The 23,655-nt window shown below is 39.1% G+C and overlaps 1 protein-coding gene across 2 annotated transcripts; it reads left to right on the top strand.

Moving 5' to 3' along the window:
• Window positions 1-394: 394 nt before the first annotated feature.
• Window positions 395-23,033, top strand: slc25a25b (solute carrier family 25 member 25b). Of its 2 annotated transcripts, XM_042509405.2 has the most exons (11): window positions 395-1,313; window positions 10,517-10,643; window positions 12,387-12,474; window positions 14,321-14,356; window positions 14,671-14,782; window positions 16,336-16,494; window positions 16,655-16,807; window positions 16,891-16,998; window positions 17,424-17,591; window positions 17,682-17,832; window positions 19,887-23,033. In XM_042509405.2, the coding sequence occupies exons 1-11, from the start codon at window positions 966-968 to the stop codon at window positions 20,069-20,071; spliced, it is 1,635 nt and encodes a 544-aa protein (XP_042365339.1). In that variant the 5' UTR covers window positions 395-965; the 3' UTR covers window positions 20,072-23,033. The 2 variants fall into 2 exon arrangements, with proteins under 2 accessions (XP_042365339.1, XP_042365341.1); XM_042509407.2 differs by lacking the exon at window positions 14,321-14,356.
• Window positions 23,034-23,655: the final 622 nt, after the last annotated feature.

Here is a 23,655-nt window from a genome sequence, read left to right as displayed (position 1 = left end):
GAGAAGATGGGCCTATTTTACTCACTACCTGTATAAAACAAGGTCGTACCCACAGACTGTAAATAAAGATAAATATAGATAAATCTTTATATACAGTCCATGGCCGTACCCCTGAAATGTGAGGTTGGCTAATACACATCTAGAACAAAAGATGGCGCCATCAGCAAGCTGGAGTAAATAGGTTACACTCCATTTTCTGAGATGTGAATTCAGTATTCTCAGATTTTATTCCACTTTCTCAAAAGTGCATCGAAAATTCTCACTTTTCCAGGTATCTCTCCTAAAGAGCAGGTCCTGTTTTAGAAACATGTCAGTAGTCTGGCCTGGATGGTAAATACCATGCTACCATGGTAACCCTTACCGTTCATGCAAGTCACGCTGTAATCTCGCGATGTACAGTGAGACTTCTGGCGCACACGGTTCCCCTCACCAAATATGCTTCTCTTCTTGACAGTCGGCAAGTTAACGGCACCGAAATATCGGAAAAAATCATCTTTTCCATAACGGTTTGTGAACAAGAGTATTTATGTTCGTGCTGGGCGATGCACGGGCTCCGTGTAAACTCTAACCCTCGACGCTGTGAAGGCTTTTGAATAGATAGAAAAGGCGCTGACAGCTCATCCTCATCTTATCGTTTCACCGGTACCTCATTTAGGTTAGTGTAACGTTAAAAATGCTAGCTAACTGAGATAATTTATCAAGTGAAGTTATAGAGAAGAACCGTTTTCGTACCGAGTGAACTCGACGAATGTGTTGGTGGTGAAAAGTCGGGTTTGTAAGCTAACCGGCTTCTGGTAGCGTTTGCTTTCATACCGGCTGAAATGGAGGGACATGTGACGTGGTAGTCAGGGCTCGAGATAACCGGTGGAGTCAAGTGCTCTTCGACTGAGTTCTCTGTCTGTTAACTGTGGAGCTAGTAGCACTGAGTGTGAGGCTATTCAGGAGGCGAATAGTATTGGACACCCATGATGCACCAGCAGGGCTCGTTGATGCCCCCGCTTCTTGGTGATGTATTCTGCCAGTGCCGAGCGGGTGAGACCCACCGAGGGGTCGACCCAGGCGGCGGAGGCGGGCGCGCCGCAGACCCGTCCTCAGCTGCCCCGTCTAAACCAGTGCCTGTGGCTGGGGACTGGCACTCGGATTCCGGTCAGTCAGCGCATCCGTGTGACATATGTGGAGGACCTGAGCAGGAGCACAGACTCAAAGTGTTGTTCCAGGTCCTGGATGTGAACGGTGATGGAGGAATCTGTATCAACGACCTCACCATCGGGCTGAAGAAGTTAGGAGTACACCGCACCGAGCATGAGCTCATGGTAAGTGGACATATTCAGCTCAATTTGTTGAGTCCATAATCGTCCATATTTCTTTCTGTTTTAGTATTTCCATGTAAAGACATAAACACATTTTCCAATTTGAAAAAAGTCAAGTGAATAAATATATAAGAAAAACAATCCCAGCTAGCAGGGAGCGTCCCTACGACATTAGTCAACAAGTTGCAATAATGTGTTAAAGAAAACATTTTAGTCTAATGTTAAAATAACGTTTTAACGATGTTTATCATTTAAAATAATGCCCCTGTAAGGATAAATGCTAACTAAAATGTAACGTTATAACTGTAATATTCAAAGGATGTTTTGGTGATGTATAGAGGTGACAGGTCATACAATGTTCTTTTATAAAACGTTCCCACAATGTTACATGAGAACAAAGGAAAGACCATTTTCAAAGTAACATTCAAAATATGTTATTGAGGACTCAGATTACAGACCCTTTGTTATGAAAATGTAATGTAATGTGATATGTTAACAAAAACATTTTCCACATTTTTTGATGTTTATAGAGAATTTTATCCAAAGTTTAAGAAGAGCATTCTGGTAACTAAAAGAAAACTTGCCACTGAAAGCGTGACTGAAATATTGCAGTGGTTCGCATTGTACCATTCCCAGAACGTTTTTAGAACTAAAACTTGCTAGCTGGGATGATCCACGCAGAGGGTGTTATGTTGAGGACTGTTTTCCCATCGATATGTGTTTCCCACTATGTAAACCCGAACTAAACCCTTAGATTTTAATGGTTAATACTTATAGCAGTTTTGTATTTATGGTTTTATTTGAGCCTAAGTGTGCTTTAGTGTGTTTTGATGATCTCAGCACTTATTTTTACTTGAGACACTCACATAATTTAATTTTTTTCTATTTCAATTTATTTATATCGTTTATTTATTCTTATTCTTATATTTTTCATATTCCCCCCTTTTTATGAAATATTAATATTAAATATATTATATTACGTACTATTTTTTTGGCTATTTTATTTAAATGGTCATTTTAACACTGCAACTTTGATCAATGCGACTAAACAATGGTGAGCCCTTGGGGCGCTCCATAAGTGATCCCTCCTCTGTCCCTTCTGACTATTTGGACCAAAACGTTCATTTTAATATTAGAAACTTTTTTTTTTTTTAAGAAATAAATAAATGTTTGTTTGTTGTATTTAATCAGGAAAAAATTGAAGTATTTTTTTACGCACTTACTCCTCATGCCCTGGTGCCCCTCCCAAACCTAACACTGAGGGGAGCGCTACGCATTAACAGTAGGGAAACACTATTTGTTGGGGGAACACACTTTGATACAACAGGGGCAGACAATTAGAAACACATAGCAGTTGTGTTTGTCAGCAAACCAGATTAAGTATCAGTAAGGAACAATGGCACAAGGCAACAAGGAAAACAACACAACAGCAGGGAAAGTGGCAAAAGAGAAAGCAAAAGTAGAAATGGACAAATGTTCTGTGTAATGAAACACAGTTTACATTTTTTTAAGGGAAACTCATGAGTGAATTTTTTAAGGGGGTCACGATAATATGGCAAGTCATCTAGATATTGACTTTAAAATGAAATATCGCAATGGTCAACATGCTGATTTCTGTCAGTATGACAAACTGTTTTTTTGTTTGTTTGTTTAATTGACAAAGAGCATATACAAAACTTCAACTCTAAGTTGAAGTATTTTTCTTACTTTACACTATGAATTAATATTACATACATCAAAAAGCATTATATTTTATGGTGTCCATCCGCTCTCATCATGATAGGAGTATGCACAATTTAATGTTGAGTCCACTACAGAGAGAGACTTGAGACTTAAGTGGGACCCTTGTTTCTGCAGTCAAATTGCAATAAGTTCCACAAAAGGTTCCTCGTTCCTGAAGATAGTTAAAAATGGGTTTAAGGTATCAATGTTATAAGGTATTTAGTAGTTATCTGGACACAGGCTTTGATGAGGTCATTATACTTTGACAGGGTTACTACTAGTCTTTATTTTTTCTATAGGATTTCTTGCTGAAATGATGCATATTTTATTTTATACACATCATGCTGCAATTATAGCAGCAACTTTGCAGAAGTAGTAACTGAGTAATGGAGTCTCCCTTTACCTCATATGACTGACTGGACTGGAAGCAGACTAAAGTTGTGGAAATCCCTGCTTCTGTGGAAATGTCACATTGTTTGTTGAGGATAGTCACATAATCCTGAATAAAAGGTACCTTCTATATGCCATTAAACATTGTGGCAAATGTCCAAGACCACACAGTTCACAGGATTAATCCTAATAACAATTCACTGGTTTAAGCTCCTCTACCTACGCAATTTAAAAAGTGTTGGTGATTAGTATATCTCAAAACAATATCATTTGAACTCTAGAGCTTCTCTTTAAGCAAATTTGTGTGTGTGTGTGTTTGTGTGTGTGTGTGTGTGTGTGCGTGTGTACGTTTGCAGTTCCTTCTAACAGTAAGTCATAACCTTGAGTCAGTAAAAAGCCTGCAGGCAAAGTCAAAAGGGTTCAATTACTGTTTGACTAAACATTAGACTGGGTAAAAAAGAAGCAATGTCTCAGTGCCTGAACATGGTGTTAGTTCCAGTCATAGTGTCAGCATCTGAATAATGCATTTCCCTCCTGGTATTTTCAGTCAGTGTGTATTTAACAGTGAGTGACATTAGAAGAAAATGGACACACATTTTGAGTTAAACTGGAAAGTCTCAGGAAGGGAAATAACTGCTTTGAACAGCCGTGGCGTAGTAGTAAACCTTTGAACACACACGGTTAAATTAGGAAGATGCATAAAGATGGCATGGATCAATGAATCCGTCCTGCTCTGTATGACAGGTGGTTATAACATGGTGGAGGGAATGGCACACTTTAGCTCTGTTTAATATTGTGTGTTGTACATTTTGTTCCAGGTTACGCAGGCTGAAAAAATCTATCTATGTGATGTAGTAGATTTGTTTGCTGCTCTTGTGACTGTCCCTCTGAACACACAGGCATTTAGTGGGATATAACCAGGTCCAAATGGAAAACTAAACATCAGCCTTGTGTCAAGGCTTGAGAATCCCTACTGCCTACTGTCTTTGTTTTGGTTCAAAATAGACTATATTTGGATCCAATGCTGTTTTTATCCTTGACTGAGTCTTAGACACGTGTTTTTAAACTGTTACTGCAGTGTGAAGACCGTCAACATAACATAACCAAGGATCTTGCTAAATTGCCTTAAATGCTAAGTTGCATTTTGTCATTTGGTTCATTTGTGTTTTGTATTAGTAAAATAATCAATCAGTCATCATTTGTAGTTTAGTAATGGACCAAAACACATTCACAGTTGCCTGATATCAGACAGAATTGTGAACTCGTTACACTTCATTTCAGTCAACTCATTGGAATGGGTAGTTTCAAAGGTCTCGACCCAGGAAACATTCCCACAACACATTGTAAAACTTCAAGATGTTTGCAATGACCATTTAAAAATAGAGCACATAGATGTCTGCTTTATAGGTCTCATACTTTACAATGGAAGTTAAAATATATCCATCTTCTGCAATACTTACTTATATCTAAAACCTGATACAAAACCCAGTATGAAAGAGATTTGGCTATTGAAATGAAAAACTATAGAATAATTAATTTTCATATCAGACTGTAAAACTCAAGGAGATTTAGTTTTAATGCACAAAGTGACAGCTTTAAAAAATGATTCTAGTTTGTGTACGTAGACTTAGTATCATAAAAGAAGTGGTGGTTGCCTCCGTGCCTGAAAAATAAAGCCACAGTGAAAGTGCATGAGGGCCTGGTGCTATTCTGTGCCAGTGTTCAAGAGCACAGAGAGAGACGAGCATTATTAGATTTCCTTTAAAGCTTCATCCTGGTTTAACATTGATGTACTTGTGTTGTTGTGGTCACACATACATAGACAACTGCAGTGGACATTTTGAGTGAGCTCCCTTAGTGTCTACTTTTAAATAATGAGAACTAGATAATTTTATAAACCTGTTTATAACCTGTCTGATCACCTGAACACTGTGTACTCACCCTGCTGGACTGTTGCAGCACCCCTAGATTACAGTAATTAAATTGGTGATTGAAATACTGCTGTCACATAACTAATAGGAGCGGAGACCAAACCTCAGGTTGTTAAAACAACAGAAAACAATGAATTAACTTTGCATAGTGACCTGCTGTTTCAAGAAAATTTAAGTGATTTAAAAAACAAACAAACAATGAAACTGCATTTGTGAGCTGTTTTTAAAGATTTAAGTTTTCATTGGGAACCAGTTGGGGTAGTGCAACTGACAGGGTAGAGAACTCAGAAAGTCTTGGGTGATGGGTTGACAAATTGTTGCTTTTCTCATGAGATTTGTTAATAATAAGAAAAAATGAATAATGTAGGACTTAGAATTTGAAAAATAAAGGCTTTTCTTTTCTAAAATGTGAAAATCCCTCATGCTGGTGGAGAGAGGCTTTTTGCTGGACTTCTTCCAGGTTATATAGTGGACAGGCTATAATTAAGAGAGCTCCTGTTTCTGTCAACAATCAGTTAATCAGGGATCAATGAACTCTGTAAGCAGTGCAGACAGAAAAAACAGGTCTGCAGAGAGAAACTGGACGTCATGAAGATTTTAGAAAGACTGAACACTGTAGTTTTCCCAGCAGAAGGATCTCAGTACGTGTTGTGAATTAAAATACAGCAGAGCTCAGTTTTCAGATGAATGGAATCTCCTGCTGGATGCTGACGGCGTGCTTGGAATGACTCAGTAAGCGAGCAGGAGGAGACGAAGGAGGGAGGCGGGAGGCATCACTCAGCAGATTTTCTCCTGTGAGGGAGGTGCAACCGAGGGGAAACCCTGCTCGTCACCCCTCCCCCTCCTTCTACTCCGACTGACGCTTGAAGCATAAATTAATTTCCTCCCTGCTATCCTGTCCTCCATTGGCTGAGGGGCTCGCTCCATGGCTCGACATTCGCACCTGCCAGTATGAGCTGCAGTGATTGGTCGGGCTCAGCTGCAGTGAGGATGCAGGTTTCTGGAAGCTCTCTTTGCTGCATTTCTCCGGCTGCTGATGCTGAAGCTTGCTAAGTGGCAAATCCTGATCGTCTGCTGCTGCTTTTATTTGATCATTCTTAACATGAGATGCTTCCAGTGTGAAAATCTACATTTAATAAATGGAGAACTCATGCCTCAGAAGTTCCCTGGCAAGAGTTAAATAGGAGTATTTCATTCTTGCCCTGCTGCTCATGACCTGGATGTCTCTCAACGGAGGGATTTTTAATGAGAAACGACCCAGCAAGCAGCTGAGACTCTGAGCTGGAGCAGTGAAGTGGAAGAAAGTGGAGACGTTATCCTCAGCCGACCTTTCTACACACTGCCAGTTCAACTCTTTGATTTCGCTGTTTGAGTAGAGGGCAGTCACTCAGACACAGGGAGCCCTGGGCTAAGGATGCAGGACATGCTGACTTTCCTGCGCCAAAGCCTTTTTGGCAGGACGCAGTGTAAGCCTGTTGAAACTCAGTCACCTGCTGAGAAAGAGACTGAGGGTACTGGGAGGTGCAGAGAGCTGCAAGCTTGTCTCCAGGAAAACACTGCAAACTCATTGGAGAGTAAAGAATTCAGCAGAAGTGATGTTACTCCAAAGAAGACCAAGATATTAATAATGGTGGCACCTCCTCCGGATCTTAAACAGGTAGGATACAGCAGGAAGCTGTACTCCTGACCCACCACTGTGTCAGAATTTTAAAATATTCCAACATTAACTGCTTGGGTTGGCACAAAGGTTTCCTCTAAACACCACTGTGTTACACCACTGTGTACAGCCTTATAGAGCTGCTTAACATTGCTGTAGACCATCGTTTCTCAAAGTGCAGCCCACAGGTCAATGACAGCTTTCAAAAACATTTTGTGTGGCCCCTGAACATGGTGCAACATGCATGCATTGTAATTGTAATCATCATATTCTGTCCATTTCAAAACTGTTCCTTTATACAGCCAACATTTACTACACTACTCTGCTACTGTGTCAAATTGCATAAAGGTCTGTCAGGTTAGGAATGACAACCTGTATGACAACCTGTAGAAAGCAACTGGTTGCATGGCAACTAATGGTACCTCGTGGGAAAGAACAATGCAAACATGTTGCAAGAACCAGGTTCAGTCATCATTGCTAGTGCTGTTAGCTAAAGTCAGCAATTTTTGGTAGAAAAACGTTGCTCGAAAAGCGTTGCTAGAAAACCATTGTTTTCCTTGGTACAGCACACCTGTCAGGCACTCTTGCTGCTGTGCGTCTCATTTTTGGAGCAGTCACACCTGGTGGAATGAGCCTTGGTGTGATCGGGCCCTTTAATACTACCAAATCCTGAACAAGACCTCTTTAGGTGACCGCAATGTTACGATTGTCTTTGAACTGGAAACACACTGATATAACAATAATTATGGCTACGCCCATACCCTGTGAAATTGGGGTTAGGCCAATTTCATCCCCTGTACAGTTGTCATGGACAGGGAAATTAATTAGAGACCAAAAGCGTTTTTTGGGTGTGAACATGTTTATTTCTGTTGTAAAGTTGCACATTTTAACATGGGGGTCTATCGGGATTGACTCAAGGCAGCCTCATGTGGCCATTAGAGGAACTGCAGGTTTGGCATTTCTGCATTCATTTTTCAGCCATTGAGGCTGCCACTTGCTGCTTTCTCAGTGTTAAGCTCACAGTATCAAGTCATTTATTGATAGCAGTATTCTACCCTGCGTTCATTGCTGGTCATTGCAGTGTCATATCTAAGAAAAGTAAAGTAATACTTTCAACTGAGACTGGAACACATTACAAAGATAAAATGTAACATATTACAAAGATACAACATAAATATAATTGGTTAAGGTATTAGCAGATAATTGATTAGATTTGTTTATGATGAGGGCTGTGAAGTTAATATCATCTCACAGAAAAGAAAGTTGCAAAATTGCAGTCATCAGTATCACTGTTGCATTTTGTGTGGAGTCAGGACTGAGTAAGCAATGAACTGTAAGTCAAACAAAGGCAAGCTGCTGCATCAACTACTTCTCTGCCTTAAAGGTCACTTTTCTTCATTGCATTGAAAAAGTTCATGTTCCAATAGATGTTTTTTTGTGTATATTGAAATGTATACCAATTTTTAAGAGATTTCCTCATGAAATCAGTTCATCTATGTGAGCTCAGTCTACCATATTAACATAATGATCCAGTAGGAGGAGGGTGCTGTTTAATCTTTGTGAATGGATCCAATGACAGGCGGGCTGGTGTCCAAGTGGGCGAGTGTGGAGCTCTGTGTTTTATATCGCTGCTCTAATGACTCTGCAGGATTATGCCACAAAGCGCAGTCTGTCTTCGACATAGCTCATTGACATCTTAATACTTTCAGTGAGACGGTAGAGGAAACCTGATGTGTCTGTGTCTCTATGTCCCAGTGTCTGGCGGGGACCACAATGAGTTTGAGTATTTTGAATCAAATGGATTACCATGTGAAATAAAATCAGTGTTCAAGCTGAGTTTGTTTCTCCCGTCGCATGAACTGATGACGTATCGTACATGGAAGAAGGTATGAGTGAAAACATGCCTTGCTCTCATTCTGATGCTGTAAGATTTTTTTACTGTCATCTGCTGGATTGGTGACAGAGATAACTTTATTTTTGTGTTGTTTGGATAATCCGTCTCAGTGTAATAATGGCCTGTCTTCTCTGATGGCCTTTAACAAATGAGAACCTCTTATATAGTGTTTATTAAAGATGGTTCTTCAGTATCTGACTAATGTTTTTACAAATGACAGTATTACGTAATATAGACAGAAGTAAACTGTGTCTGTAAAGTATCTAGGTTTATAAACTGTGTGTTGTTGTATGCCTTAAGGCTCTTTTCTGGACTATCACCAGATGGCTCCATGGTGTGAAATGATCCTATAAATATTGTCTCTATGTGTACTTTTGTAGCTTGGTTGCTAAGTTGGTAATAGGAAGTTTGTATCCTCTGTGCCGGTGACAGCCGTGGCCGGAGGCATTATGTTTTCGGGTTGTTTATTCGTAGAACCGTATGTCTGTCCGTTCATCTGTCCATATGTACATACACAGATTCTCAATATAACAATAATGTTGTAAGGGAATTTCTTTAAATTTACCGCAAATAGTCAAATTTGACACAAACATTCACTTCGACTCAACAATGAGATGATTAAAATTTGGTGTTCAAAGGTCAAAGTCAATGTGACTGTCTCATTTTCGTGAATGCAATATGTGAAGATGGCCTCCTGGGAGTTTCCTTAAATTTGGCACAAATGTCCACTTACTCAATTATGAACTGATTAGAATCTGGTGGTAGAGGGTCAAAGTTCAAGGTTACAGTGACTTCATACAACACGTTTTTGGCCATAACTCAAGAACCCCCTTTAAACTGTGCTGATTGTATAGATCTTCTGTGAGAAAAGCATACATGTACTACAGACCTGGACTTGACTGGTGCATGGAGGTGCATAGCCACATGGTGTTATATCTAGTTTTTTAGTGAAATGATCTTCACAGTGGCCTGTGGACTGTTCTCTGACCTATGAGTCCAGTGATGCACATGGTTAAGTTTTCTTTTCTTTTCTTTTCTTTTTTTTTTGGCATGCTTAGTCCATTTTTGCCTCCCTGCTAGCAGAGCAAATCATTGAATGTAGTATTGTTCAGGTGCTTTCTGTGAGAGCAAACATGGGGCTTGACTTCCTCTCTGACCTGCACAGCCAGCTGTTCCTTCCCTTAGGTAGACTTTTCTTGCTGATAAGTGTAGTCTATATTCATGCTCCAGCTAGCTCTAATTCCTTGTAGAAATCTTTCCAGTTGGCTTGGCAGGCTATATTGGCACAAAGTGCTGTGGACTGTCTAAGATTACTAATAACCCAGTATGTGTGATGGCTGTAAAGTGGTCTAAACTGCAGCCCGAGTCAACAGTGCACAGATGGCAAGAGACGGGGAGAGCTCTGACCTTCTGTTTGTCACATCTCTCTGTCCACAAAGCTCTATGGCTGACTTTAATGAAAGTGGTGAATTAGTTCAAGTTAATGTCCTGTACAGATAATGTTACAGCTAATGCATCGTGCTCACTGAAACATCTTGACATTGTTTAAATATAAAAATGGGCAGAGAAATCAGTCTCTCAAAGGTTTCTCCTGTGTCCTCTCTCCTTACAGAAAATAGTAAAAGCAGGAGACAAAGACCTGGATGGACAGTTAGACTTTGAGGAGTTTGTCCATTATCTGAGAGACCACGAGAAGAAGCTCCGGCTGGTCTTCAAGAGTCTGGACAAGAAGAACGATGGTGAGGAATCTTGTTACATCTAATGACTTTTACAGTTTGCTGTGTGGTAATGAGAAATTAGAGGATCAGTGCATTAACACAAACATATAAAAGTGTTGTTCTAGTGATTAAGTATTATTGCATACATGTTCAAAAATGAGGCAGCAGTGTGTAATCCCAGTATGGATCAAGCTCCAGAAAGTTACAATAGGCAATAAGCATCTTTTCATAAGACCTTTAGAGCTTTGATCAGGCCAAAAAAATTCAGGTCTGACCTTACATGAACCCACATAGTTTCTTTCCAAGATCCACCCGACCTGAGCCTGAACTACAGCAACAGTTTAGGGCCCGGACCTGCTTGATATTGTCACTGTAAAAAAATATCAGGGCTATCAGATCAGTTTTTGAAAACGTGATCGATCACAGAATTTCAGTAGTTAATCACAAATAATGATTTTTTTTATTACATATTTGAAATTCCATTATTTTGCTTTTTTAAAATAGTTTTGAAGTCCATATTAATAAGGTAACTTGACTTGACTTTTAGATTTAAGTTACTCCGAGATCTGATCTGCAGTCAGTTTTCACCCATTTAGCAACTTAGTTAAATTTAGTTAACTTATTTGATTTAGTTTCTTTCACATGTCTGTGGTGATTCACAGACTCCAAAATAGTTCTTTGCTGTCTTTGGCGATGTGGTTGCCTGCTGACATCAGTCTCAATCGCTGTACCTGTGTACTCAGCTAGTAAGTAGGAGCTCAAACTCAAAGTAATTTAGAGAAAGATTAATTGACACAAGGTGCTTTAGACGTGTCAACTGACCTGACTCTTTTAAAAAAAAATGAAATGGCCATTCAGAAGTGAAGTGGTGTTGTTATTTTCCTTACTCATGTTGCCATTCATGTTTCACCCATCAATGTATTTCCATCTTCAAGTGGGTACGGTTTTCCACAGTGATGCAGCGCTGATGATGATGACTACCACTCTCTGCTGCATTTTATGCACATCTCTCCCTCTGCTGGGGAAGCAGAGAAAAACACTGTCAACCAAGTTGCCTTGCAGCCCCTCTCTCTATCTAGTTTTCCTTCCAATCCAGCGCAATTCTTGCCATTTACGCTGGAGAATTGCCAGTTTCCTGTCTCCTGTGCAGTACACTGGAGTTGGTGTATGTAATGTGAGCAAAAGACCCCCTATTCTAATGATTTGTTAGTTTAAATCTAAATCTTAATTTCAGCATCTTCAGAATGGGTTGATTGCAGCATAACCGATACATTATTCATGACATTACACAGAGTATAAGCTCTGCAGCAAAAATTTAAAGACACAGGGAAATACTGGGTATAAATACAGGGATAAATCCGATCTGATTCAAGCTAGAGGGAATTCTTTTTTAAAAAAAGAATTATGAAAAGTCAGGCCTTAACCCAGTGGGTCGGGATGGGCCCATATAGGTTTGGGTGGAAAATGAAAGCTCTTAAACCATCCCCATGTGTTGAATGTCCACACCTGTAAAACTCCTCAGCTCCAGTGTGTGACGCAGGCTTGTTGTTATTGATCTTTATACTTCAAGATCAAGCTGAGATAACCCTAATTTTATCATCAGGGTTGTCTTCTCAGACTTTACAAAGCTCATCCAGGGACTCAAAAGACATCTGCTTATACAGGCCAAGAATCAGTCACTCTGAATAGTTATCTGACCTCTATGTGTAAAATCAGTAGAGTTCATCTTTAATGAATAAGTAATCATTTCTTTCCGTGGTGCAGGCCGGATTGACTCTCAAGAAATCATGCAGTCCCTGCGTGACCTGGGAGTGAACATCTCTGAGGAGCAGGCTGAGCAGATTCTCAAAAGGTGAGAGTGATGCTGTGATTCACAGTCTTAATGGATTCACTAATCTGTTCAGCCCCTGTCTGTGTGTGTGTGTGTGTGTGTGTGTGTGTGTGTGTGTGTGTGTGTGTGTGTGTGTGTGTGTGTGTGTGATGTTTCCCCTCTTATAGTATATGTCACATTTTACGCATGTGATCTTTTCAAAGGAGCTCCCTCCTAACAACGACAGACAACAGCTAGTTGACAGTCACACTGGTTTTGGTCATATGTGTTAATAAATTTAAAGTGCCAGTCTTTTCTTGTGCCTCTCTCACATTAACGTCAAGTCTGCAGCAGCACATTGCAAAATACAGGGAGAGATTATCTGCACGTCACATTCTACCTTTTAAGGATTGTTTTAAAGAACACTGTAGCAAATGTATCACTTAAAGTGTAAATTCAGTATTTTTCAACATGGACCCTATTTTACTATGTTTTGTGTCTTAGAGACTAATGGGAACTGTTTTTAAAATTAGTCCAGTATTGAGAGAAAACACTGCATCTGGCAGCTGAGAAAGAGACTGCAATGTCACCACTGTGGGCATACAGCACAGTCAATTTACACCCACTAAAAGTGCTTGTTTTTTCCACTAAGAGGCTCAGATTATTATTCTCAGTGTGTAAAAACATAATGGAATTGATCCCTACAGAGACAGACCTTTTTGTTTTACAGTAAGATTCTTTTTATGTAACCAGAAACAGTCCTGAAATCACCATCACCAAACCCACCAGACTCCATTTACAGAAACACTTATCAACCTCTAACTCTCTTCATTCAAAGTCGAAAGAAACAGAATAAGAAAAACTGTCTTGATTTTGTCTTTCCACTCTTTTAACAATCACCACCACTGGTTTGGTTAGAATTAACCCTTAACTCACCCAGTAATATGTAAATTAATGCCACTCCATACACACTAAAATCACTCTGTTTAAATTTAGTCTGGTGAAACTGGCTATTTTGGGCCTTTTTCTGGTTAAACCAGGATCTTATTCTTAAACCTTTTAAAACCTGGAGCAACTACAATTTCTTGTGCTGCTTTCAGATGCCTTTGATAAGTATTTAAACCTTTGAAGCCAGAAAACATTGCTGCAATTTCTTTAAAAAACATGGGAGAAAAGTCAATGAGCAACTTGGTAAGAAAGGTTCCACACATTGCATTGTAGATTTAGAAAATATTTTCAAAAGAGCTCAGGAAAAACGGTCAAGGGGAAAAAAGAAAAATGTGAAGGAAAACTATATTATAATGACCACATTTCCATATTTAAAATTGTGTTACAGAATTGTTATGATTTTTAAGCACTGTATTCAGGTTGTGTTTGCTTTGCCTTGTTTGCTTGTTTTACTGTCTTTTTACTTAATTATTTTGTTTTTATTTATTTATTGGTTGTTTTGTTTATTTGTTTCACTAATTTTCAGGTAATTTTTGGGTAATTTCTTCTTGAGCTGCTCATTGGCCTCTTATCTTGTTTTTAGAAATCAAGCCAGTTTGCTCAGGTTCCAAAGAGTTAATAAAAAGAACTATCTCTGTAACCTGTTTTGCAGCTGCAGCCCTCTCACTCAATACTGGACCAATTTCAAAATCTGTTTCCATTAGTAATTGAGATACAAATCATAGGGAAAAGGGTCTGCGTTGAAAAATACTGAACTTATCCTTTGAATATCAAGTCCTATCCACACAGAAAATAAAATCAGTATGGTGAACCAGTTTGGGGCCTGTCACCTCTCGTGTGAACTATCAAGCTGTTCTGTTCATCTAGCCGCAGTATTTGTCTAGTCCCTATAACCTCCTGTTTGTCTGTCTGTGTGTCTCTTCTCTCTGGCTGGTCTCAGAATAAGGAGGGGTCATATCTGGGCCCCTATCTTGTAGTAAGTAGCAGCTTTTATAGTCTGCCTGCTCAGCCGGTGCTCCCTTGATCCCTGCAGTCTGTCTGTTTCAGTTACCTGCTGCTATTTTGTTTTTATTTCAGATTTTTTCAGATGAGAAATGCTGTGTGATCATATAGTGTCTCAGTTGTAGGACAGATTGCTCAAGCAAAGCACCCTGCTACAACTGAATGCACTTGAACTCATGAAGGAAGCCATGAGACCAAGTGATAGCATTGTTAAAAAGTGCATGTGAGTAGATAGCTTGTTCTTTTTGCTCTCCAAAATGTTTGTAACATTCTGTTTTTCACTCCCAGTATGGATAAAAATGGCACAATGACGATTGACTGGAATGAGTGGCGGGATTACCACCTCCTGCATCCAGCTGACAACATTCCTGAGATCATCCTCTACTGGAAACACTCCACGGTACACACTCCTCTCTGCTACATGGGCAACAAACATTAGGAGCAGACCCTAAGTCAGAGTCAAATCTTTCTCTCTAAAATGTTTATGTGTAGGTAATGCGTCAGACAGAGAGGTCAAAATGTTCAACATGTTAACTATGTTGTTGTGAGTTTATAATCATCTAAAAATAAAGATTGCTCTTTGTTTGTTACTTTAAACTGAGACGTTTATATCTATATACAAAGCAGGCTCTCTTCCAAAAAAGAAGCCCAGAAGGGACAAACTAAATACTGACTCCTACACAGTTGGCTTTCAGGAGAACTTTCAGTTATAATCTGCACCTTCAGCACTAGATGCCACTAAGTCCTTAACACTAGACTTTCAGTAAAAAGGCACTTATAAATTTGAGATGGGTCTCTTTTTTTTTCTTTGTAAGTTGAAGGTGTTATATCAAAGTCGAAATGGCCCCGTTGTAACATTGGGCTAGGGATCAGGAGCTCCGATACAGCCGATTAGCTCAGAGAGTCGACTGTTAATTTATTCTACAGTAACACTGACCATATTTGCCGGGTCTGTACAGTACTATATTCTCCTATCACACATGAACATATCATAGACAACATAACCTCGTTAGTGTTGAGAGTCCTCTCGTGTGGATGTCAGTGTGAGTAGAGTGGCTATACTGTGTTGTGTTCTCAACTCTATTATAGAAGGGAAAGCACCCATTTGTGATGCTAATTGGCATTGCACTGATACCACAACTCTGTTACATCGTCGCCCAAGGTCCTCCTCCACCTACCAACCACAAAAAAAGACTAAGATTTGAATAAGAAGTCCTGTGATAACTCAAGATTCACAAAGTGACTGCAAAACGTTTAGAAGGAGCAAAAGATGGACCTTTTACCTGTTTTCTACCTGAAAGGAATTTCTTTTGTGACAACATACAACTTGTTAACTTATTGTAGATTTGCTGGTTTTGTGTAGTTTTAAAAAGGATTTGTTACACACAGTGACATGATAACAACATGATAAAGTGTATGTTATCACAACAAAAAAGATACCTGTAAAAACAGAATAATTTAGTGTCAAGTATAAACAAGACATTATATAATAATATGTGAAAAATTATGTGTTGTAATGTGAAAAGGATCTTGTAAAAAATTTGATGAATTTCTCATTTCTGCATAATGAGCGACATATATTATATACCAGTCTCTTTGTAACTGTAAAAACACATCGACATTCAGAGAACGCAATTTGAGTAGTTTGTAACTGTGTGTGTAAGTAATTAGATTATGGATACATTTTTAAATACCATTGCTATTATTAATAATAGTACTGAATAATTTGATAAGCCCAATGGAGGAAGGAATACATCGTATGTACCTCACACATATTCTTATAACACTTTCCCCTGTGTCACACCAAATCTGCAGCACTTATGATTAGTGTTATACTCCGCAGCACTTATGATTAGTGTTATACTCCGCAGCACTTATGATTAGTGTTATACTCTGATATTCACCTGTCATGAAGTCTTACTGTCTAACTGAAACCCTCTGCTTCGTCCTCAGATCTTTGATGTTGGAGAGAGTTTGATGGTGCCTGATGAGTTCACAGAAGAAGAGAAGAAAACAGGAATGTTGTGGCGACACCTTGTGGCCGGAGGAGGAGCTGGTGCTGTGTCACGAACCTGCACAGCACCACTGGACCGGCTTAAAGTACTCATGCAGGTAAAACACAGCACAACTGATGACTGAGGGAGTACTCTCATAGAGGGACAGTTTCATTAATCCATAACTTTTTACAGTGGAAACACTAAATAATGTGTACCAAACTGTGCTGAATTGAATTGACCTGCTGGCGGAAACACTGCATATGTTCTGTTCCTAGGTTCACTCCTCTAAGAGCAACAGCATGCAGATCACTGGAGGTTTTGTCCAGATGATCCGGGAGGGTGGTGTTAGGTCACTATGGCGAGGCAACGGCATTAATGTCATCAAAATCGCCCCTGAGTCTGCTATTAAGTTCATGGCCTACGAACAGGTACGCTCCAGTAAAGCTCTGACTCCAGTTACTGTCACATTTTGTGTTGCTGCCTAACAAAAAAAGCACATCCTGTCTGTTAGATAAAACGATTAATAGGAAGTAACCATGAGACGCTGGGCATCACAGAGAGACTTGTGGCGGGCTCTCTGGCCGGAGTCATCGCTCAGAGTAGCATCTATCCCATGGAGGTGAGACACCAGTGAACTCAGACAACAAAAAACATTTTTCAAGTAAGACATACAAGCTTAAAAGTAGTCTAAGTGGCTATAAGGATTGTATTAATTTTGTAAAGTTACGTAGCAGCTCATGACTCAGTATGTTTGTATGAAGAAATATCCGAGTGGATTCTTTTTGTCATGTGACTGACTGCCCATTTTAACTTTTAGCCTTGAACCCATCATGTGAAACTGTACTGTGACCTCTGATCTGGAGGAAATCAGATCTTCAGACTCACAGACCTGAGGTTCATGACACTCAACGTATTTTAATATAAAAGATAATGCACGGCATATATATGTTAGTCTGTGTTTGTTCAAGTATTTTCTCTTGGACGACAAAGTGGTGGTTTTCTGTCATTTGTTATAAGGCATGACATCACTTCCTGTCCCGTCAGGTGTTGAAGACACGGTTAGCGCTGAGGAAGACGGGCCAGTACTCTGGCATCTTGGATTGTGCCAAACAAATCTGTCAAAAAGAGGGCATAGCTGCTTTCTACAAGGGCTACGTGCCCAACATGCTGGGCATCATCCCGTATGCTGGCATCGACCTGGCTGTCTACGAGGTGTGTGCTAGCTGGACGGGGATAACTTGTCTTTTTGTGTATTGCTGTCTTAGTTGACTCTGACATGTTTCGTCTCCTCTTCTCTGTCAGACTCTAAAGAATTCCTGGCTGCAGCGCTTCGCCATAGACAGCCCTGATCCGGGAGTGTTTGTGCTCCTGGCTTGTGGCACCACTTCCAGCACGTGTGGCCAGCTGGCCAGCTACCCACTGGCGCTGGTCAGGACTCGGATGCAGGCACAAGGTCAGTCTTTGCAGAACTCTACTGCACTCTGCAGCTGCTGTCTAAGTAGAAGCAGGGGTGGGTGATGTATCAGTAATACAATATGTATCATATCTTGTTCCAAGTGGTATGTATAAAGTGAATATATCACAAATATTAAGTATAAATTGTCACATCATTTTTTTCAGTCACTGGCATGAGACTTGCTGCAGCATTTCAAAATAAAAGTCCTGTAATTATATAAGTTATTATATAACAGTAGCTTCTTTACTTAACTTGACTGTAACTGTCATCAATAAGTTTAATATAGTCTACAGAAGTTTAGAGAAGATTTCAAAATATCAAGACATATATATAATGTGCCTAAATATTGCAATAATATTTATAGCCCATAATGCCCAGCCCTAATTAGAAGAATATAGTGTCCTGGGGATAGCATTTTTCTGTAGGCCAACCCGGAAGCTAACACCACCCTGTATACCTTGTCAAAGCTCTGTGATAAACAAATGTTTGTAATACTTGCACGTTTTGTTCAATAAGATAATCCTGACTAATGAATGCCACTTTCAGGATTTTTGAAGCCTAAATGCAATCGCCAGAAAAAAGATATAAACAAACTAAACAACGGTCACGTCACCACTGCTACAAGGCTGTAAAGCCATGTTCCCAGCTGGTTTGATGACGTTCTGTAGTCATTTGACCACTTTAAGCAACCGGCTCTTAAAGACACATAAGAGTTTCAGTGTTCATAGAACAAAATGTGAAAGTCTCTTCAGCTAGCGTTAACCACAGACCTGATTTCAGACACTAAACCAAAAACACATTCAAAAAACTAATTTGAGACGAGGAAACTGGAGGTGCTGAAATACTAACTCATTTCCAGGTTCCTGGGGTTCTCTGTAAAGGTATGATTATGAGCTTCAGGAGTACCCCAGTGGATTTATGAGCCATTAAGCGGACGTTTTTTTAGAATGATCGTACCTCATATAAGAGAACATTTTGTACTTTTATTCTAAACTTCTCAGACTTTTTCTGGAGGGGAGCTTGTTTGTGTGAGTGTTGAAAGTTGCATCCTGTACACGCCTCTGTTTGCACAAACTAGTTTTTAAGGAATATTTCACCTGCAAAATGACCATTTGTTATCACTTACTCACCTCTTGTTACCTTGAGCTTGTGAAGAAAACTTTGAGGAGTAAAGAACATTCCTCATGTACTGAAGTCATTGGGGGCCACGTTGAAGAACAGCCAAACTATATCTAAACATCAGATTACAAAGTCTCACACATGTCATGTATTGTAACCCAAGTCTCATTAATTCAGACATATGCTCAGTTTTTCCTAAACACATTCATTGTGACAAAAACTTTACAATATATAACATTTCCTCAGATGAGAAGCACACCCTGAGTGTGCCTAAGCATGCGTGTGTGTGTATGTGCTCCGCCTGCGCCAGCTTTAAACGCATGTGCGTTCCAGGCATGTTGCTGGTCTGTGCATGAAACTGTTTGTACTGACATGTTTTCAATTGGGGATTTTCTGTTACATGTACAGATTTGTATCTTAAAAAAAGGGAAATGCTGAAGAATTTGACACCATTAATACTGCATGTTTAACTAACATAAACATTGCTTTCTTTGCCCAGACCACATAATCAAACCATAAAGCTGATGTTATGTTTTAAAAAAAAAAGGATGTGTTTGAGGTTTATGCGTCTGACAGTAAAATTAGGACATGCATCAGTTTCCTCTGTGTGGGTTCTCTGGTTGCCATGGTGACATTATTTCCATCATTAATGACGGCAGCAGCAAGTAGCCATGTAAGGTCACAGGAGCAGCTGCTGTTCTGTTCACCTGGAAACAATCGAGGTCATAACGATAACTGCTTGTATTGAAGTGTTTTATTGTGACTTTAAACTCTAGCTTGGATCAGATCAGACACCATTGTTGTGGTGTATGATGTTCATGGACTTATTCATATGTTTAGATTCACGTGTCTGGCACTCAAGAATTCAGCAAGCGAATAGCTCTGTGTGTGGTGTAGTGTTGGATGAGCCTTTCTGCCTCTGTGTTCCTTAGCTACCCTGGAAGGGGGCCCTCAGATGAACATGACAGCCCTGTTCAGACACATCATCAGGACTGAGGGACCCAAGGGACTCTACCGAGGCCTGGCACCCAACTTCATGAAGGTGATTCCATCTGTCAGCATCAGCTACGTGGTCTACGAGTACCTCAAGATCGCTCTGGGGGTCCAGTCAAAGTGAGGAGGGAAATCAAGAGGCCAAAGGGTTGTTTTTGTTCTTCTTCTTTCTTTTGAGCTAAAGATTGACTGAGTTGGGCTCTAAGAAACAAGCAGCTGACATTCAACATATTGACATCAAATAATGAAATTCCAGGGTTTAAAGGATAACCATGAGATGATGTGAATGATGAGGAATGAGAGCTCGAAAGCAGAGAGGCTGATGAAGACTTTCTAGATGCAGGGAAACTTGACTGAAGTTGCTCTTATTCAAGTATGTCTATAGGCAATCCAGGAGTGCTTCAACACCCGTTGATCTTGGATTAGAAAGACAAAAGTTTACATTGAATTCATTGAGGTAGCTCACTGGGGGACCAGTAAAATGACAATGAATGAATCTTTATCTTGAAGGGCTTTGCTAATGCAGATCACAAATCCTCTCAACCTGATTCATGGTCTCGATTTGATACTGTGTTGGCTTTTAAGCTTTGTCTCTTGCTGTCTTGCCGCTGAAACAAAGCCAAAATGTTGCTGCTCAATGAAAAATATACAGTCACTGTATAGACTAACTAGGATCATTTAATTTATGTGTACAAATTCTGAAATCATACTGAAATCGAGACCATGAATTAGTAAAAGGGTTTCTTTTTCTCCATGATACCTCCTGCACTCCATAAATGTGGCAACTACAGGATAATAACTTTCATTTTGTTTCACTGCTTGTTCAGCTGCTTTAAAGACATTTGGTTTTATTCAGTCATTTGCTCAAAGAAGCGAGATGTGACCACAAGCAGAAGACAAGGAAGATGTCCCCTGATGATGGGAATCAACATCACTTTATGTTTAAAGGCATAGTTTTGATTTTTTAAAGCTGGGTTGTATGAAGTACTTATCCATATATATCCACTTATCAGTTTCGTACCTTCAGTACATGATGGTCAGCTTCCTTTTATTTGGAGACAGAAGCTCAGCAATGTAGTACTGCTGATGAGGTGGTCAGCAAAACCTTTTTAGTCTTTTAAAAAACACCTACCTAAAACAACCAGAATCAGTCAAAGGGGGTGTTATATTGAGAATATTTTTATTGCTTTGCCTTGCTGTCAGACAGTCCTTTCCTTTGGCACTACATTTTCTCAACTGTTGAACTTCTGTATTGAAACGCAAAAGTGAAACTGTGCTGCGCAATGTGTCTCATGGCAAGTCAGCTGTTTGGGTCAGACTTTCAACCATTTATGGAAAAGACAACAAATACAAGAAAATAAAAAATGAGGGATTATGACAGCAACAACGTGTGAAGACAAAAGAATACCTTAATGTACCAAAGTATACAGACGAACTTTGCAGTGAGAGACTGAGCGGGCCAACAGAGAGTGATGCATTTGAATATGATAGTTTTGCAGCTGGCGAAATGTATTGCCAACAGAAAGCGCTGTTGGACGGCTGCTAAGGTGGTGAAAATATTCCAATATAATGTGCACTTGATGCACTGATGTTGATTTTTTTTTTAAGTGATACATTTCTTTTTAGTTGGCTAAAATATATTTTGTTGCTGTCCCCATCTACAGCAGTATATTTCTTAACTTCCATGGTGGTACTTATGTGTGCTCTTCCAAACTGGAGGTTAACTGTTATCTACTGTAGTCTTGGGCAATATGAATATTTCACACCTTCCTTAAATTTCTCTAGGGTATAACCCGATGCTACTTAATTTCAGCTTGTAAGATTAACAAATACGCAATAGAAACCCACAAAATGTTAAGAAAAGGAACATTTGCACAGCTATTTCCTTGATTAAACAGAGAAATACAATAGTACAATTGAATTCAACTTTCTCTCTGTCACAGAAGACTGATGAGGCCTAATTGCCTTCATGAGTTCAATAGAAAGACAAGCACCTGTATTTATTATGGTATTGAAAAACATACCTTCAGGATTTCTAAATACCCTAGTATACTGTAATACTGTGGTACCTCCCAAGTCTAATCTGCTGTATGCAATACACTGACCGTGGATAAATACCTCATACAACCCCACTTCAAATCATCTGAACTATTCCTTTAACAACACAGAGGCAGTATTATCAAGGGAAACTGAATATGGGCTGTCACAAATATCTGATCCCTAAACTTGTCAGATTAGCAACATCTTAAATTGACACAGCATATTCTGTCAGAGTCTATGACATGTATCAGTGCTTAAATATATCTTTTCAGAATTAACAGAGTACAGTTTGGAGGTTAGTGTCCCTCCTAAAACTGTGCACAGAGGTCTCTGTGCAATACACCTCCTTAATTTCTGTAGTGTTCAGTATATCAGTTTTCATGCGTTCACCTTTAAACCAGTTTTCCCTCTCTGCAGATCTGACACGAGTCACCAGGAAAATGTAACTGTATTATCTGGATCTCACATTTTCCATTCTTGTTCGATGTCAATAAGTATTCCTTTAAGTCACATGGCAGGACATCGGAGCAGAGGCGGCACTCTCAGCCTGACTGATGCCTGTGTCACATGAGACACAGATTCCCATGAGTGCCTCTCTTACTTAAATGCACTTAAACACTAGAAGAGGTGGATTCTGTGGAGCGTCGAATGCACTTTAAGGTACTCTGCTTTAATTCCTGTTTTTTTTTTTTTTGTTGTTGTTTTTTATTTTATTTTATTGACGTATTTATGTATTTATTTTACAAAAGAGGATTCATGACTGAATATGTTATCCATTGGTTATGCTGAATATATAATATTAGGTGTCTTTTAATTTCAGAGTCATCTGTGGTCTTAGTGAATAACTGAGGCAAAGAACTGGTTTGTTTTGAGTGATAGACACAACTAATATGGTTTAAAATTCAAAAAGCCTCAAATATATGGAAGCCCAAAGTGGCCAGTACTAAATGAAACAATCATATGAGTAAACTGTCAAATATTTAAATGAACCAACATTTTGTGAAATAATTGAAGAAATTATTAAAACACAACTCATTATCATGAAATGTTTTGTCATCATTTTTATTTTAGACATTTAAAAAATGCCAATTTTCACAGGTGTGTTTTTACTGTAGTGTTAGGTAACTGTTTTTACTTTCCTGTGTTTGTTTACAGCAGCAGCTCTAGAGGAAGAATAGAGGATGTGATTGGCTGAACGGTGAGAAGGGGGTGGTTCCATATTGATAAAAAAAATAAATAATAATTTTAATTATGTTTCATAATAACAAGTTGAGATTTTAATAAATCTTTCTATCTTTTCATTCATATATATTTGACGAATTTATTCATATTAGTATTTATTTTATTCTCATTTATTTATGGTTGAATTCTTTGGGTTCCCATACAAGATTCCTCTAATGTCATTGTCTTATTTCTCATCAGCAGCAGTTTGTTATGTGATAAACAGAGAGCTAACACTATTGTTCTAATTTTATTATTTTTTGTTTGTCAATATAATGATGAAGATTAGAAAAAAGACTTCAAAATCTTGATTCTACATTGATTTGACAAACGAAAAATACAATTTTAGAAAACTTTTTTTACTTTTGAAATGGAAAACTGATATGATAAGTGTTACACGGACCCCCCTGCTGTGAAATCACAGTGTCCCTATTAAAGAGATGACAG

This window comes from Plectropomus leopardus, chromosome 20, assembly GCF_026936395.1.
Source record: "Plectropomus leopardus strain MGB_pleo_1.0 chromosome 20, ASM2693639v1, whole genome shotgun sequence".
NCBI classification, from domain to species: Eukaryota; Metazoa; Chordata; class Actinopteri; order Perciformes; family Serranidae; genus Plectropomus; species Plectropomus leopardus.
This window is presented reverse-complemented; position numbering and strand designations above follow the sequence as displayed.